At 38.0% G+C, this 15,331-nt stretch overlaps 1 protein-coding gene across 2 annotated transcripts in view; it reads right to left on the reverse strand.

Annotated features, from left to right (window-relative positions):
* Window positions 1-569: 569 nt before the first annotated feature.
* The window catches only part of phf24 (PHD finger protein 24), a 30,137-nt gene continuing 15,375 nt past the window's right edge, over window positions 570-15,331 (reverse strand). The window contains exons 4-9 of one of the 2 annotated variants that reach the window (XM_068335052.1): window positions 11,772-11,850; window positions 10,026-10,228; window positions 8,333-8,499; window positions 5,056-5,088; window positions 3,123-3,200; window positions 570-1,776 (exon numbers count right to left, since the gene is read on the reverse strand). In XM_068335052.1, coding sequence (XP_068191153.1) covers window positions 1,680-1,776; window positions 3,123-3,200; window positions 5,056-5,088; window positions 8,333-8,499; window positions 10,026-10,228; window positions 11,772-11,850 — 657 coding nt within the window. In that variant the 3' untranslated portion in view covers window positions 570-1,679. The remainder of the gene's footprint in view (window positions 1,777-3,122; window positions 3,201-5,055; window positions 5,089-8,332; window positions 8,500-10,025; window positions 10,229-11,771; window positions 11,851-15,331) is intronic. The other variant, XM_068335053.1, reaches the window with a different exon arrangement.

A 15,331-nucleotide genomic window follows, 5' to 3' on the forward strand; every position in this document is an offset into this window, starting at 1 on the left:
GACTCATCGCTAGGGCAACATGGGGCCACACATAGACATGCAACCACTCATACACACACTCACAGCTACAGACAATTTGGAGTAATCAATTCACCTACTTTGCATGTTTTTGGAGGTGGGAAGAAACTGGAAAATCTGGAGGGAAGCCACGTGGAAGTGGGTAGAACATGCAAACTCCACACAGAAGGGACTCAAACTCGGAACCTTCCTGCTTAGAGGAAACAGTGCTACTCATTGTGCCACCATGCAACATATCCCCTAAGTGATCCCACAGTATTTTTTTTTAATTGACGAGAGATTACTGTGTTATATGTAAATTTTGTAGATTTTACGTAATTTATGTTGAGAAAACATTGTTATGAGTTATATGGTAATTATTGCACCTTCATTATATTATCGTTTGTTTTTTTCTGTTTTTTACATTGATGATACAAAAAAAAAAAGATGCAAAATCAATATTTTCAAAATGGAGACTAAATGCCATGCATTTATTTCAGCAGTGTGACATATCCGTCAGGCAATCATGTTTCATTTCATAACCATATTTATTCACTAACACAACCTGAAATTGACCCTTCATAACATGGCATGAACACTACATGATCTTTTTGTTACAGCATGTTTCAAGTGAGTCTATGGGAAATTTCATGTGCATTTAATTCATTACGAAACCTGTAACAATAAAGTTTCCATCATGTGTAACTTGTATTAACAAATGACAAATGCTTGTAAAACATTTCCCATTGTCCTTTAGCAATATTGACACTCGAGCAACAGGGGCAGACAACTCCACCTTTTCAAAGTGCAGCTCTGAGCACAAACAGGAACTTAATGTACTATATGGCAGTATATAAACATCACTTACAAGATTAGCTTCACTCCACATCCCTGCACACAGTTAGCACTTTAGAAGAACATAGATCCTTGGATGTTAATGGGGAAAACACAGGATATATGGGAGGATACAGGAATAAATACAGCATTTTAATGGGTAACATTAATTTATACTGGTGTGAATAGCAGTTCTCCTATAATAGTATGTATGCACATAGCTTTCATTCCTGTTTGGTATATGTTCTGATAATGACAGCTGCAGGGTTAACCCCCTCCTATAAGCCCATCCCAAGTAAGAGTACCAATAAGGAATCTGTATGTGTCCCTGCGCAGTGTGATTAACAATTCTGATGGTGAATAACAAAGAGTAACAGCCTGTCACACTGATGTAACCACATGTAGAGGTGGGTTATGTAGTCTGATGGCCGTACAGTGCAGTCTAGATTTATTTAACAGAGGGTGAGTCCTAGGACCTTGTCTCATTTTGTGAATGTCTACACTTCAGAGTTTCAGAAACACCCCTGACAGCCTGATCCTACCATTGGCTTTAATCCTTCAGGTTTTTTAGTCGGAGACCTATGACAGCTGCTGTCACTTCCATTATTGTCAGTCGGTATGTGTGTGTTGTCAGTTTTTGTGGGTGAGGGTTGACACAGAGGAGGAGAGATTCTGTTGATGGCTTGATCTACTTTCTTTCCCAGTTGCTCATCTGGTCCTCTTAGATGATTTCCTCGTATCACTGTGTCATCATGTCCGTCTTGCTCCGCTCATCTGTAAACTACAAGGTACACCTTCTATCTCTCTCGTTCCCTCTCTCTGCTGGGGGTGCAGTGGTCCATCCGGGACTATAGAGGCAAACGGATGTGCAAGGCAGAGCTATTGGGGCGTGCAGCCAAAATATAGATGGCACTCTCCTTTAAAAAGTCTGCCCAGGTCATCAGTCTGTTGAATAAACAAAAGAGCATATTTCATAGTTAAATACCAATATTTCTTCCAAATGTATAAATAATATTGGGGGAATGGAAACGTTGATGTGATGCAAGAAAAACTGTGAAAAACTTCAGAAATAAAGGTCATAAAGAACAATAGTGAAATATTTTTTTATCATGAAACAAATATGTTGTTCCTCTTTGCCACAGAGCACTGCTGTTCTCAAAAAATATCTAATTACACCTTTCTGCTTCACAGCAAGACATTTGTTCAATCACTGAACACATACAATACAGTTTTTTGGTCATATTCTGCCAGAAGATCCAATTTCCAATTCAAACTCTAGTGTTCCATATGTGCTTTACCACATTTTACATTTTTTACTCAAGTTAAAAAAAACAGTTTCCATAGGCCTTTTGAAACTTAAAGTGAATGTATGTGATGCATGTTTAAAAAAGCATATATGCAAGAACAAAATTGCATAAAGTAACCAAAAAGAACAAATCTTTTTGTGACATTAGATGAAGTATTTGTTCTGTGCTCCAATGTATTTTGCCTTTTGCTGATTTTGTGTAAGCATTCATACACTTTTTATTGCAGTTTGCATCTGTAGATGCCAGTAGACCAAATGAGTTATCTCAAAATTATTGCAAATTATAGCAACATGACTTTAGTTATTTGTCTTCACTGTCTGGTGACAACGTGAGTTTGAGATCTGTTGTAGAAGCTGCAAAGCCTGGAGGGAGAACCCTGTTGCCAAGGGCACAGGCTGTTTGGGTCCAATAATTTTGCTCCAAATTGATACAATGAAATATTTACAACCTTTGCAAATGGACCTCTACAAGTTCATAAAGGCCATTTGTAGGCTGGTCCAGTCGAGATAAGTGAAGATTTATGCTGACAAGTAACCGGTAACCAAGTTTATGTAAATTTCCCTGCTGAGGCAATCATGCAGGGTTAAAAACCTATTTGATATTAGTTTCATCCAGCTGGTATTTGCAGCAAATCTGTTGGACTGGGTTACCCTTTGAACAGCCACCTTATTGTGATGGGAGAGTCTGAGTGCCCGAATGATCTCATTGGCTTTATGCTACTGGTAGGGTCTCCCATGGCAAACAGGGCCTAGTTGACAGGCCACACTAGGAAGTTTAAAACCCCAGAGTGAATGAAATCAAATCAAGGATTAGGGTTAGGGTGTGGCACAACCCTTTTGCTGTGACTTGACTCCAGATAAACCTTTGAAAATGGATGGATGATGGATGGATGGGTGGATGGATGATGGATGGATGGGTGGATGTTACCTTCTAATATTTCTTGCCTATGTGTTTACATACTCACTAAATCCATTGAAGACAAACCTGTTTTCGTCGGTTTTGCTCCTTTCACTGCCAGAACTGGCTGGACTACTCTCGCATATGGGTCCGACGTGACTTATGCTGTACCAGAAGACAAAGAATAAAAATAGAAAACCATGACTTGAATAGAATGCTAGTGTTCAATGAAAGGAGAGGATGTCAAATTCTTATAAAAAAAACCAAACAAACAAGAAGAAGGACAAGGAGCAGGAGAAGAATTGAACAGTATTGATGCCACATAGGGAGATCTATTTTTCCATTGTAGACTTTGTTATTTGTCATACCAATTTATGTGGGTACAGGCCCCTAACACACACACACACGCACGCACGCACGCACGCACGCACGCACGCACACACACACACACACACACACACACACACACACACACACACACACACACACAAAAGGGGCTTGCAGGCATGCGTAAAATAAGAAATAGAGCAGTCGGTAGTTCCACTGTGGTTCGCTCAAAGAGCAACCTGTAAAGAGACGGTGCCTTGCTCAAGGGCACCCCGGCAGTGCTCCAGAGGTGAACTGGCACCTCCAACAGCCAGTTTACACAGCAAGTAATATTGGTCCACATACGCCTTGAACTGGCCACCCTCCGGTCCTCGGCCCAAGACAGAGCTACTGCCGCCCCTTTAATTGTCATTTCTCCTCATTTCACATTTTAAAGTTTATTAATATTTCATCATCATAAAAAAACAAAAAACAAAACTCTGATCTGGTGTCCGGGATGGACAAACAAGGTATTTATGGAGCTTGTCACATGGAAATTTGCCTGCACCACTAATATTTTTTGTGTCTCAGGGCTCCTATAATATCTAACCAATTTTGACAATATAACACATACATTCAAGTGTGAGTAAGCAGTGAAATACAATTATTTCAGTCAAATGTGAGTTTATCTGGAGAAATAACCATTAGTATTTTAGAATGTATGTGATGGCATGATTCCCTCCCACCATATTTAACACAAAAATGATACTTTCATTGTTTTGTAACATGAATTATTAATATTTATAGACTGAACTTCCGACATGATTAATTAATAATGAAATTTGTCAGTGGTAAACCAATCAATAACGATATTACAGCATTATTACTGATGCTATAATTTCCACTTTATGAAGTATTGCATTTTAATGTTTAAGATACTGATCTCTGGTTGTGCACGTTTAAAAAGTATTTTCACAAGGTTGTTTTTTCTCGGGTTATTGAGCCCCTTTTACAGGGTTCCTCTGATGACACAATTTGCTGTTGAACTATTGAAAGCTAGCAGGTGGGGTTCAATGCAAATGCTTCAGTATGATCCTGAATGAGTTCTACATTTCTATACGTTTTTAATCTTTCAGAATCAGGGAGAGGTTCTTATGAGAATTCTTCTGACTGATGGAAAAAAAGTCTTGTCTCTCTCACATTGAAGATTGATAATGACTTTAATCCAGAGAGCAAAAGAGAGCAGAGTCCTAAGGCTCATTCAATATCTTCTTTTTAATGAGCATGGCTGGCTTTTAGTGTTATGTATGGACCTGATATGCACTCACATGCTTCAAGTCCACAGCTTATGCCAATAAGTGAGGCTTTTAAAACACAGCTCTCCCAAATAGAGAAAAAGCCTCTCTTTCTTATCCCTATAAATCAGAGGCCAGTGTGATTTTTATGCTTGCCTCTATATAACAAGACCTAATCAGATGAAGGACTCACATTATGCTCATTACACTTCATTCAAGCATGCGTGCATCTTTGATTGCTGTGTATTCAGAAATAATTCTGACATAGAGAATAAAGAGGGAATGGAGACTGAGGGTTAAATTAAAAATAAAATCTAAATTGAGGGGTTGTCTGAAAATACTTGAGATTTGCAAAAACCTCAAGAGTGATGAAGTGAGGAAGGAAGGATAACAGCCATGCAGCGCTGAGTCACACTCACCCACAATTCATAGGAGAGCAGAGTCCCATGAGTCTGTGGGGAATGTCGCATGTTGTATGGGTGAGCATGATCAAATGGCACAGCACAGGAGATGTGTCAGCACAAGAAGTTATAAGCAGTAACAAACACATTCACATGCATGCAGTCACTTTAAAACACTCTCTGAGGTGGTGGAGGAGCCACAGAAATCTGCAATACTTCATTTATTTCATATTTTGGTGTTCCACGGCATTCACAAGATGGATGTGTGAAATTTACTATATTTCACTACAGGTATTTATAATTCAAATTCTGACATCACATACAAAACTACGGCAGCGTAGAGCTGCCAGACCAAGAAAATAAAAACCGGGACGTATCACGTTATTTCATGATAGTATCTCGTTATTTCGTGATACGTATCACGTTATTTCGTGATAGTATCACGAAATAACGTGATACGACTTTTTCAAAGTGGTTTCATTTACTGTCTGCTGGCCATCAGTAAATCATGGCTCCTTTACATGATGCTATTGAATTATATTTCATGCTTGGCTTGAGACATGGTGAGATTTTACAGTTATTGGGCTCCGTGGATGAAATTTATATAAGCATGTGTACCCTAAGACGACATTTGAAAAAGATGGGGCTATACCGGAGGAAAAACGAGTCGGACCCTCTTGAGGTAGCGTCGTTCCTCATTGATGAGCTGGAGGGACACGGTCGGCTGCATGGATACAAGCTCCATCATCTCAACATAACATTCATTCATTCATTCATCTTCTAAACCGCTTAATCCGCAAACGCAGGTCGCGGGGTCAACATAACATCTTATCACGAAATAACGTGATACGTATCACGAAATAACGTGATACTATCACGAAATAACGTGATACGTATCACGAAATAACGTGATACTATCACAAAATAACGTGATACTATCACGAAATAATGTGAGACTATCACGAAATAACGTGATACTATCATGAAATAACGAGATACGTATCACGAAATAACGTGATACGTCCCGGTTTTTATTTTCTTGGTCTGGCAGCTCTATCCTTCCGTACAAAACACATGGAAAGTTTATAAAATATAATGGGGCAGTGCATGAGTGAGGAAGAGTGATAAGAGTCCACAGAATCAAAGATACTAAATTCTGTGCATCCTACTATTACATCAGTACAGGATGTTTTTTCAACAACTTACACATATAAACACAAAAATACAAATGAAAACACTTAAATGTGGCCTCATCAAGTTGGAGTTTAAACATATTTATATTGATTATGAATTTAATGAGATGTGTGTGTCAGTAGAACACTACTGTATCTGCAGAGATGTTTTTGTCTATCCCATGTATTATCTGTGCAATTATTTATTTTGCTTTAGAAGACAATAAGATATTTATATAGACTATGGGATTTACAGTGTGAATACAAGGAAATGCAATCATGTATAAAAACCATCCAGCAATGACAGATTTTTGTCACAGAAGACGTTATTAATTTCTATGGTCCTTTTCAAGTTGTACCAGATGATGTTTTATTGTTAAATATATCCTTTCATTCTGTATATGTACATTTGCTGCATGTTTGTACTGAATCCTCTAAGACGCCCTTATGTTTTTGTTGTTTTGTATAAGCTGTATAAGTTGCTGAACATGAACGGATCTCAGGCCAAGCAAGGCACAAAGAGCCCAGAACTGAGCTCTATCTGCCTAAATGTCCTGGAAAATGCATTTTTAAGTGAGTTTCAAGAAAAATTAAATGGCCCTGGCAATCAAATAAGTTTATTAATAGCAGGAAGTCCGTCATACTCCAAATGGAGGGCAGTAAGTGCTTACTAATAACTTGACTGGCAGTTATCGATTAAAACACATTAATATAGCATAGATCTGAATGAGTTTACTGTTTTGTGATAAGTTCAATTTGGTTCACAGAAGCAAATATCATATTACTTATTGTAATCCATGTTGCTTTTATTTTCAAAATACTGTCTTTCAACTTATTAGCATTCATATTCATTGTCATTATTCTGCATGCAAAATGTGATGGGATGTAAATAGTAAATGTAAATCTTCTTCCTCCATCTCCAAAGATATATAGTTTTCTCATTTGCATACAGAAAAAAAAACAAAAATATTTTGTTGACGGGAGCTTTAACAGCTGGAGCAACTGAGCCCTGCAACCTTGTGAGGTTTTGACTCCTCTACTTATATTTAATTCAGTCGGTGTAGATGAGATTTACCTGTGGTAAAAATACAGAAACTGTATGGAGGCCTCGTTGATTTACAGTATATCATAGTATCCATCAGTCATCACAGTACATTGGTGAAACAAGATAAGTGAATCAAGTTCAAAATGACAAGATGTATCTCTTTAAAAGATCAATATGCAAATATGATATGAATAAATCCCTATTTATATCAACATTTTGAGATTATTTACATTGATATATATCCCTTGAACTAGTTAGATAACAGTTGTATATTTATGTATAGCCCTTATGGAACATTTGTATTTATAATCAAGACAGTAGGACTTTTAAATTCCTTTTATTATGCCTTTCTTTTTTCCTTCAGAAAATTGCTTCACATTGCAGTTGACAACTACAGTATGAGTGTGAAACAAAACAATGAAGTTCGGATCCAGACAGCTGTAAAATCTGTTTATGAACAAGAACTGGCCAATGCAATATATTCAGAATGTTGGCATGTTACTATAGATCGAAGTTAAGATTAAAAGACAAAAGAATAAAAGATACAAAAATTCTCTAATCCTAACCCTTAGAAGGAATTTTATTGCATGATTATCACTTAAAACGTGTTCCTGTAAAACAGAGAAGGGTTGTATTGTAAAAGCAGCAGCAAGCAAATATTAAGACAAGGACACAGGTACATAAAGGCTTTTCTGTGTCCAAAACTGATGATGGGAAGAAAAAAAATGACAATCATTTTGGCATCCCTGGCAATTAAAGCAGGGCGTCATCTGCAGAAATAAAAAAGTGTGTACTGCACCATGTAGTTTTTTTTTTACCTCAGATTTTGTCCACAACATGAGTACGAGATAACAGCTTGTTATCTTGTTATTATCTATTTTCCCAAAGGAGCCAAACTTTTTTCCCCCCTCTGACAGTTACAATTTACATACAGATGAAACCCTAACTTCTCTACATGTCTGCGGGACTTTATGCAGATGTTTGTTGTTAGTCTGAAAATAGAATAAATTTGTTTTTAAAATAACGTTAGACTGGTTTTGACTCTGACATGGCTGGATTTTTTCTGTGGTTTGCCTACCTCACATTGCAGGATTGCGTGTCTTTGTTGAGCTTCTGGAACCAGGACTGCTGGGCTTGGCGCCATTCAGCTCTTGTAATCATGCCGTCTTTATCCAGGCCCAGACTCAGGAACACTGATCGTGCGTTGTCTCTCTCCTTGGCAGTTAACAGGCGCACCATTGAGTTCTGGAAATAAATGTTTTTTAAAGTAATCAGTTGGCCTGGATGTCCTCCTTTGTATCATGTCAATTTTGATTTTCTTTCAAATGTATTGTGTTGCTGTTATTTAGAGGAATTCAAAATGTATTTTTATTTTTGATTGTATTAGTCTTAATCTTCCTCCATCACATTGTCACATTTCTGACATAAGCAGCAAGCAATGCTTTACCCCATGTCAACCCAGAGTCACAAATTGCAAATCGTAAAATTAATCTGCCAAGCCAGAAACAAATAGTATTTAACCTGCTGTCAGGGCAACAAATGACAATGAAAGAGAGTAATTCAAGAAGCAAGCCAATTTTCTTTGGCCTGCATCTATGAGAGTAAGGTTTGCCTTTGCCAGACAACCCACCCAGAAGGCTGGAAGATACCTTTCATCAAAATATAAAACTAAATTTGGATTATTTACACATCATATGACATGATCATATGTCTTGTCTTTTTATAAGTACCACAACATTTTAAATGTAATTTATTCGCCACTGCTACAAGAAAAAATAACAAAATATACAATTCAAAATTCAGTAGAACATATTTCAAAATGTTTCAAGAGTCTCTGAGTAGTGACACACAGCAACCCTTTTTAATACTCTAACTACTTTATATCACACAGTGAACTGCAGTATGTTGACAACCAATGCAGACATCCATTATCCTCCCAGTGTTTGAAACTAAAGGTAACATTTTTGTCAGCAAATTGGATACATCTAGTGAATGATTATACCATCCATAATTGTAATAGATGATGCTACATGTTATAAGGTTTTTAGCCTCTCTTCATACTGTCCAAAAATAATCCCATATCCTCATATTTCTATATTGTTTACTCTTCATGCATTCTGTACAACATACGAAGATGAGCTTGAGCAGTAGCTCTTATCTAGTGTGCTATATCTATGTTTACACAGCAGCCATCAGCATCACACTTGCTCTTGTGACACTGAAGATTCTGTCTATGTATACAGTATATACATATTCCATAATGTCAGCGAATTTCAAAGCGTAGGCAGCAAAAGAGCATTGAAAAGTCCCTGCAATGTGCAGTTTTTCCTCTGTTTGAGTATTACTGATCGCATTTTTTTTTACTATCCATAGACTGTAGTATGAAATTACTACTAGGATTCGTGTTGGGTTTGCGGTTGAGGGAAAACAAGAGTGACAGCCATCACAGGAGAGGGAAAGGTTCACAGAGATATAAATTCATGGTTTGCCGGTTAAAAAACATTCAGTCGTCTCAATATTCAAGGAATTTTTTTTGACAGTTTGTGGAGAAAAACATCAGGCTGCAGGAAGTACATAACTACTTATTCAAGGCTTTTTATGGGGCATCAACCTGCCATTATTTTGTGTTAAAGACTAAACAAGGTCAAGGCAACTGACACATGACTCTGTAGTGAGTTACAGAGAATGTTTGAACATAAAAATGATTTGGTTGCATGAGACATGGTCATAAAGTGTCACAAAGTGTGCAGTTTCCACATGGGATGTTTTACCTCTGTGCGAAATTTCCTCAACACCGCTAGTGTTTCAAAATACAGAAAGTCGGACCATTCGATGTGGCCCTTCTTTTCGGGATCCAGCGCCGCAAACTGGGCCATTACTTCCTCCTCTTGCTCATCAGTCAGGTCCTTATCAAACTGCTGCTTGGATACAAAGTGACGGTACTGAAGCAGCTCATCTGACACCAGGCATGACTCTACAGCAGCAAGGAACAATTTATCACATCAGATCTAATTAGTTGCTGTGCAGTCTTCTACAAATAATTACCTTGTGGTGACTCATTCTCAACAATGGCAAGGCCACCTCTCATTGATTGTCCCTCACCCAAGTTATGGAACAATACCACACACTGAGAAGCAGATAGGTAGGAAATCAAATGATGGTTAAGTCTGACAACCCACTTTGAAAAAAAAGAAGAAAAATACAATGACTGTCGGGTCAAATACCGGTTACCAACGTTCACCGGTGAATTTGTTTCTTCTCGTAAATGGATGTTGTAAGCGTGCAGAAATGAAAGGAACCTTGGAGCAAATTCATTTCACGGCAACAGAAGTGACAATGTAAGAATGTAAGAAGAAAAGACTCAACATAGTAAGTCAAATAAAATGTCTTCAGAAAATCTTTTGAAATATGAGTCTTTTGGTTCCAGTGATTGACTTAAGCTTTGAGTCTGACACAATAAGACTGTTTCTCATGCATTAATGTTACAAAAAAATGTTGGTACTCAATAGAAATGAGGAAAAGACAGGACGCAGAGCTGGAGGTAGCAGAGATGAAGATGCTGAGGTTCTCTCTGGGAGTGACCAGGAAGGATAGGATCAGGAATGAGTACATCAGAGGGACAGCACATGTTAGAGGTTTTGGAGATAAAGTCAGAGAGGCCAGACTGAGATGGTTTGGACATGTCCAGAGGAGAGATAGTGAAAATATTGGGAGAAGGATGCTGAGTTTTGAACTGCCAGGCAGGAGGCCTAGGGGAAGACCAAAGAGGAGGTTTATGGATGTAATGAGGGAGGGCATGGAGGTAGCTGGTGTGAGAGAAGAGGATGCAAAGGACAGGGTTAGATGGAGGCAAATGATTCACTGTGGCGACCCCTAAAGGGAAAAGCCGAAAGGAAAAGAAGAAGAAGAAGAAAAAGTAGTGGAATTTTAAAAAGCAGTGACATCGCAAATAGTTTGGTTCAAATTTCTGTTTAACATGCCAAAGTAAATGCTTTCTGGTTCATATATTGTTGGTGGAGGAGCTGCTACCATTTAATGTATACTCATTTAATATTCTAATTACCCTTCATATGTTAGATAAAACAAGCATAAATCCATGATTTGGGCCTTCTTTAAGACACATTGCCTGCATATTACAAATACAACAGACTTCTCAATTGACAACTTATTATATGCATCAGACCACAGGCATATATTTATGCTGTGTACTGATTAATATTTCTTTCTCCTATGTGCCTAATCCTCACTTATGTGCTATATGCAAAACTGCTGGGAAATGTAAAGAGGTGGTGACTGCTTTCAGCTCTGTGAGGCTGTGCTGGCGTACAGTGAGCTAATGCTAACCTGTTAAATTTGCCATTAGAATGCTAAACCAATAGTCATTAACTGCCACATAACATCAAAGTGTTAACTTTCAATTTGATTTCAAGTAGTAAATCAATTTAAATTACTTTTGTAAACTGAATATTAAAAAGAAGTGACAGCCTTTTTTCTAGCTTCACTTTACAGAGACTCACCTGGAATGATCTTACACTGCTTGAACGTCTCCATCAGGCTGTACATCTCCTCCTCCGTTAGGAGCAGATTCAGATTATCCTGCAGAAAATGAGGAGACGAAAGCAGACAATTTCCCGTAATAAGAAAAAAAAAGATCAAATAATTTATTTGGAAGTCAAATGGTACATTACATACATGTGCTCTAATTAACTAGTCAGCCCAAGATGTGCTTCAGTAATTCATCATAAATACACACAAAAAAAAAGGATTATAATTTCAGTGTGATTCTCATGATGGTTTTCAGTTCATTTAAATTAAGGTTGGAGTGTATTATGTTCTGCATAACATTACAGTGGCTCATCAAATAATCACGATAAATATCTAAATCTGGATTGTACATGGTCACAAATGCTCAAGAATCTCGTTATCATAAATCATAAATGTGCCGGCAGCACATTTCTGTGAATGAATCAAAAGCCAAATGTAAAAATTGCACTGCACTTTCCCAGAATCTGTGGCTAGATTTAAAGGGACAGTAAAGTTAATTTTAAGTGACATATATGTGATTCATCATTATGAAAAATAGAAGAAAAAAGAAATTTTATATGTGTAGCATCATCCCTTTGGTCAGAAAATCTTAAAATCTGCGCCGCAGCAGCTTTCACATTCAGAGGTCACGTGGGCATCATACGTCATTGGCGACCAATTTAGCTTGGCTGCCATAAATAGCAAAGCGATCCACTACGCGATTAACTATAAATATAATGATTACCTGCGAGGTGTGTCAACAGAACATCAAGAAAACACAAAGACAAGGACCTATCCTTCTTTAGAGTACCTTCTGGGAAGCTGGGAAGGAGATGGAGAGCACGGATAATCCGGGTCAAAATGACCAAAGATCAGAGGATCTGTCGTGAGCACTTTACCTCAGATGATTTCCAAAACGATTTGAAGGTAAGATCATTTTTGGACATAGTATGCATAGTATTTACTCTGAATTTCCAAAGTTTAGTGGATAATTAATTCATGTCTGGAGCTACTGGAGGTATTGTATAAATGTTTTATGACCAGATTATCGCGCGATTATGGCACTCACAAAAAGTAAACAAAAGTGATAGACAGGTCATTTTACTGAGAACATCTGTGACACTGAAATAAAACATACAAAAACAGCATGTCAGGTCCTGATCCTTATACATTCGTAAATACAAGACATATTAATATAAACTAGAGTTGTCAGTAATTCCACACAGTCCAACAGTAATGAATGGCGGCTAGCTCAATGCTAACATAACATGGAAAGAAACACAAGCACTTCAGATAAGGTTAGGAAAAATGTTGGTAATTTGTCCTTGATATTTCATAATTATGTGTGATGTAGATGAACATATATTCCATCTTTAACTCATGCTGTCATAAAAAATGCGTAGTCTTCTATATACACATGAAATGATTTTTTTTTTTTCAATTTTGCCATTAATTTACAAACCTTTACATCGATACCATGTTTCCTTCAAAGTTGCTTACTTTCCTTAAAAGAAGCATAATATTTTTTTCATCTATATTTACATATTGTCGGGTCATAAAGTTAAACTGTGTAGTTAATCGTTGTTATGGACACTGGAAAACATCCAACAAAATCAATCTGATGAGATGTGCTCTTGATATATCTTCCCAGCCAGGCATGGACATCAACAAATCAGCAAGCAGGGGGGGAAATAAATAGTGATTTAAATATTTATTTATTTCTGTGTACATTATTTATATTATGAATGGTTTTTTTTTTATAAAACTTTAACAATCTCTTGTATTATTGAGGTTAGTCAACTCCAGTTTTCATGAATTGCCCTTAATTATGGTTGCAATCCATCAGGACTTTGTAAAATTGTTGTAAGATTATGAACTTTAATTAATATGTGCAAAAACAATCATTAAAATAAGCTAATTATAAAGCCTCATCAAGCTCAAGTTTCCTTTCCCAAATATCTTCAACAGAGTATGTGATTAGAAGCAATTACAAGCAAAAACATGATGCTAACACTAAACAAAGGTAGTCCTCACCTTACAAACTTTAGACATATGAACATTCAGCAATACGAACAAATGCGCACCACCATAATTTTGTTGTACCATCTGTATAATGACAAGCGGTTCTTTCGTGTTTTTTACTGCCTATGGATCTGAGAGGACTGTAATTTGCTGTATGATGTATGCCGTGGATATATGGTACACTTGCCTGAGGAATAGAGGATAAGTGCGCTGGTGGCCATTTTTAAGAACAAGGGAGATGTGCAGTGAGTTGTGGCAACTACAGAGGAATAACGCTGATGAGCCATACAATGAAGTTATGGGAAAGATTAGTTGAAGCTAGACTAAAGGAAGAAGTGAGCATTTGTGAGCAGCAGTATGGTTTCATGCCAAACAAGAGTACTGCAGATGCAGTATTTGCTTTGAGGATTGTTGATAGAGAAGTACAGAGAAGGTCAGATGGAGCTGCATTGTGTTTTTGTAGATCTGGAGAAAGCTTATGACAGGGTGCCCAGAGAGGAACTGTGGTATTGTATGAGGAAGTCTGGAGTGGCAGAGAAGTATGTTAGAGTGGTGCAGGACATGTATGAGGACTGTAAGACAGTGGTGAGGTGTGCTGTAGGTGTGAGAGGAGTTCAAGGTGGAGGTGGGAGGGCATCAGGGATCAGCTCTGAGCCCCTTCTTGTTCGCTATGGTGATGGACAGGCTGACAGACAAGGTTAGACAGGAATCTTCATGGACTATGATGTTTGCAGATGACATTGTGATCTGCAGTGAGAGCAGGGAACAGGTGGAGGAAAGCTAGAGAGGTGGACGTTTGTCTTGGAAAGGAGAGGAATGAAGGTTAGCCGCAGTAAGACAGAGTACATGTGTGTGAATGAGAGGGACCCAAGTGGAAGAGTGAGGTTACAGGGAGAAGAGATCAAGAAGGTGGAGGATTTTAAGTACTTAGGGTCAACAGTCCAGAGCAATGGAGAGTGTGGAAAAGAGGTGAGGAAGTGTGTACAGGCAGGATAGAAGGGGTGGAGAAAAGTGTCAGGTGATAGAAGAGTTTCAGCTAAAATGAAAAGAAAGGCGTACAAAACTAGTGAGACCAGCAATGTTGTTTGGTCTAGAGACTAGACTTTAGAGTAGCAATGGCATTCAAATGACCTCAAATGGTGATTATACTGTAGATTGAAATTTAATAATAAAATTTAATGTTCCCTCACTACATCCATCCACATTCCCCCTTGTGTCCTCTTGCCTAGAAGCGCCATGCTCAACATCCTTTTATCAATATACAGTACTTACAATTTCTCCTCGTCTGGATGTGTCCAAACCATCAAAGCGTGCTGTCTCTAACTCATTCATCCATTCATCATCTCGCTGTTTCCACTTTTTGCAGGTCGCTGGGTTGCTGGAGCCTATCCCAGCGGACTTACCAGCAAGAGGTGGGGGACACTCCAGACACGCAAACACAGGGTTGACATATAAACTCCGCACAGTACAGGACATGAACCCGGAACTGTCTTGCTGAGGTGACAGCACTACCCACTGTGGCACTGTGCCG

Source organism: Antennarius striatus, chromosome 15 (assembly GCF_040054535.1).
Source record: "Antennarius striatus isolate MH-2024 chromosome 15, ASM4005453v1, whole genome shotgun sequence".
Classification (NCBI taxonomy): domain Eukaryota; kingdom Metazoa; phylum Chordata; class Actinopteri; order Lophiiformes; family Antennariidae; genus Antennarius; species Antennarius striatus.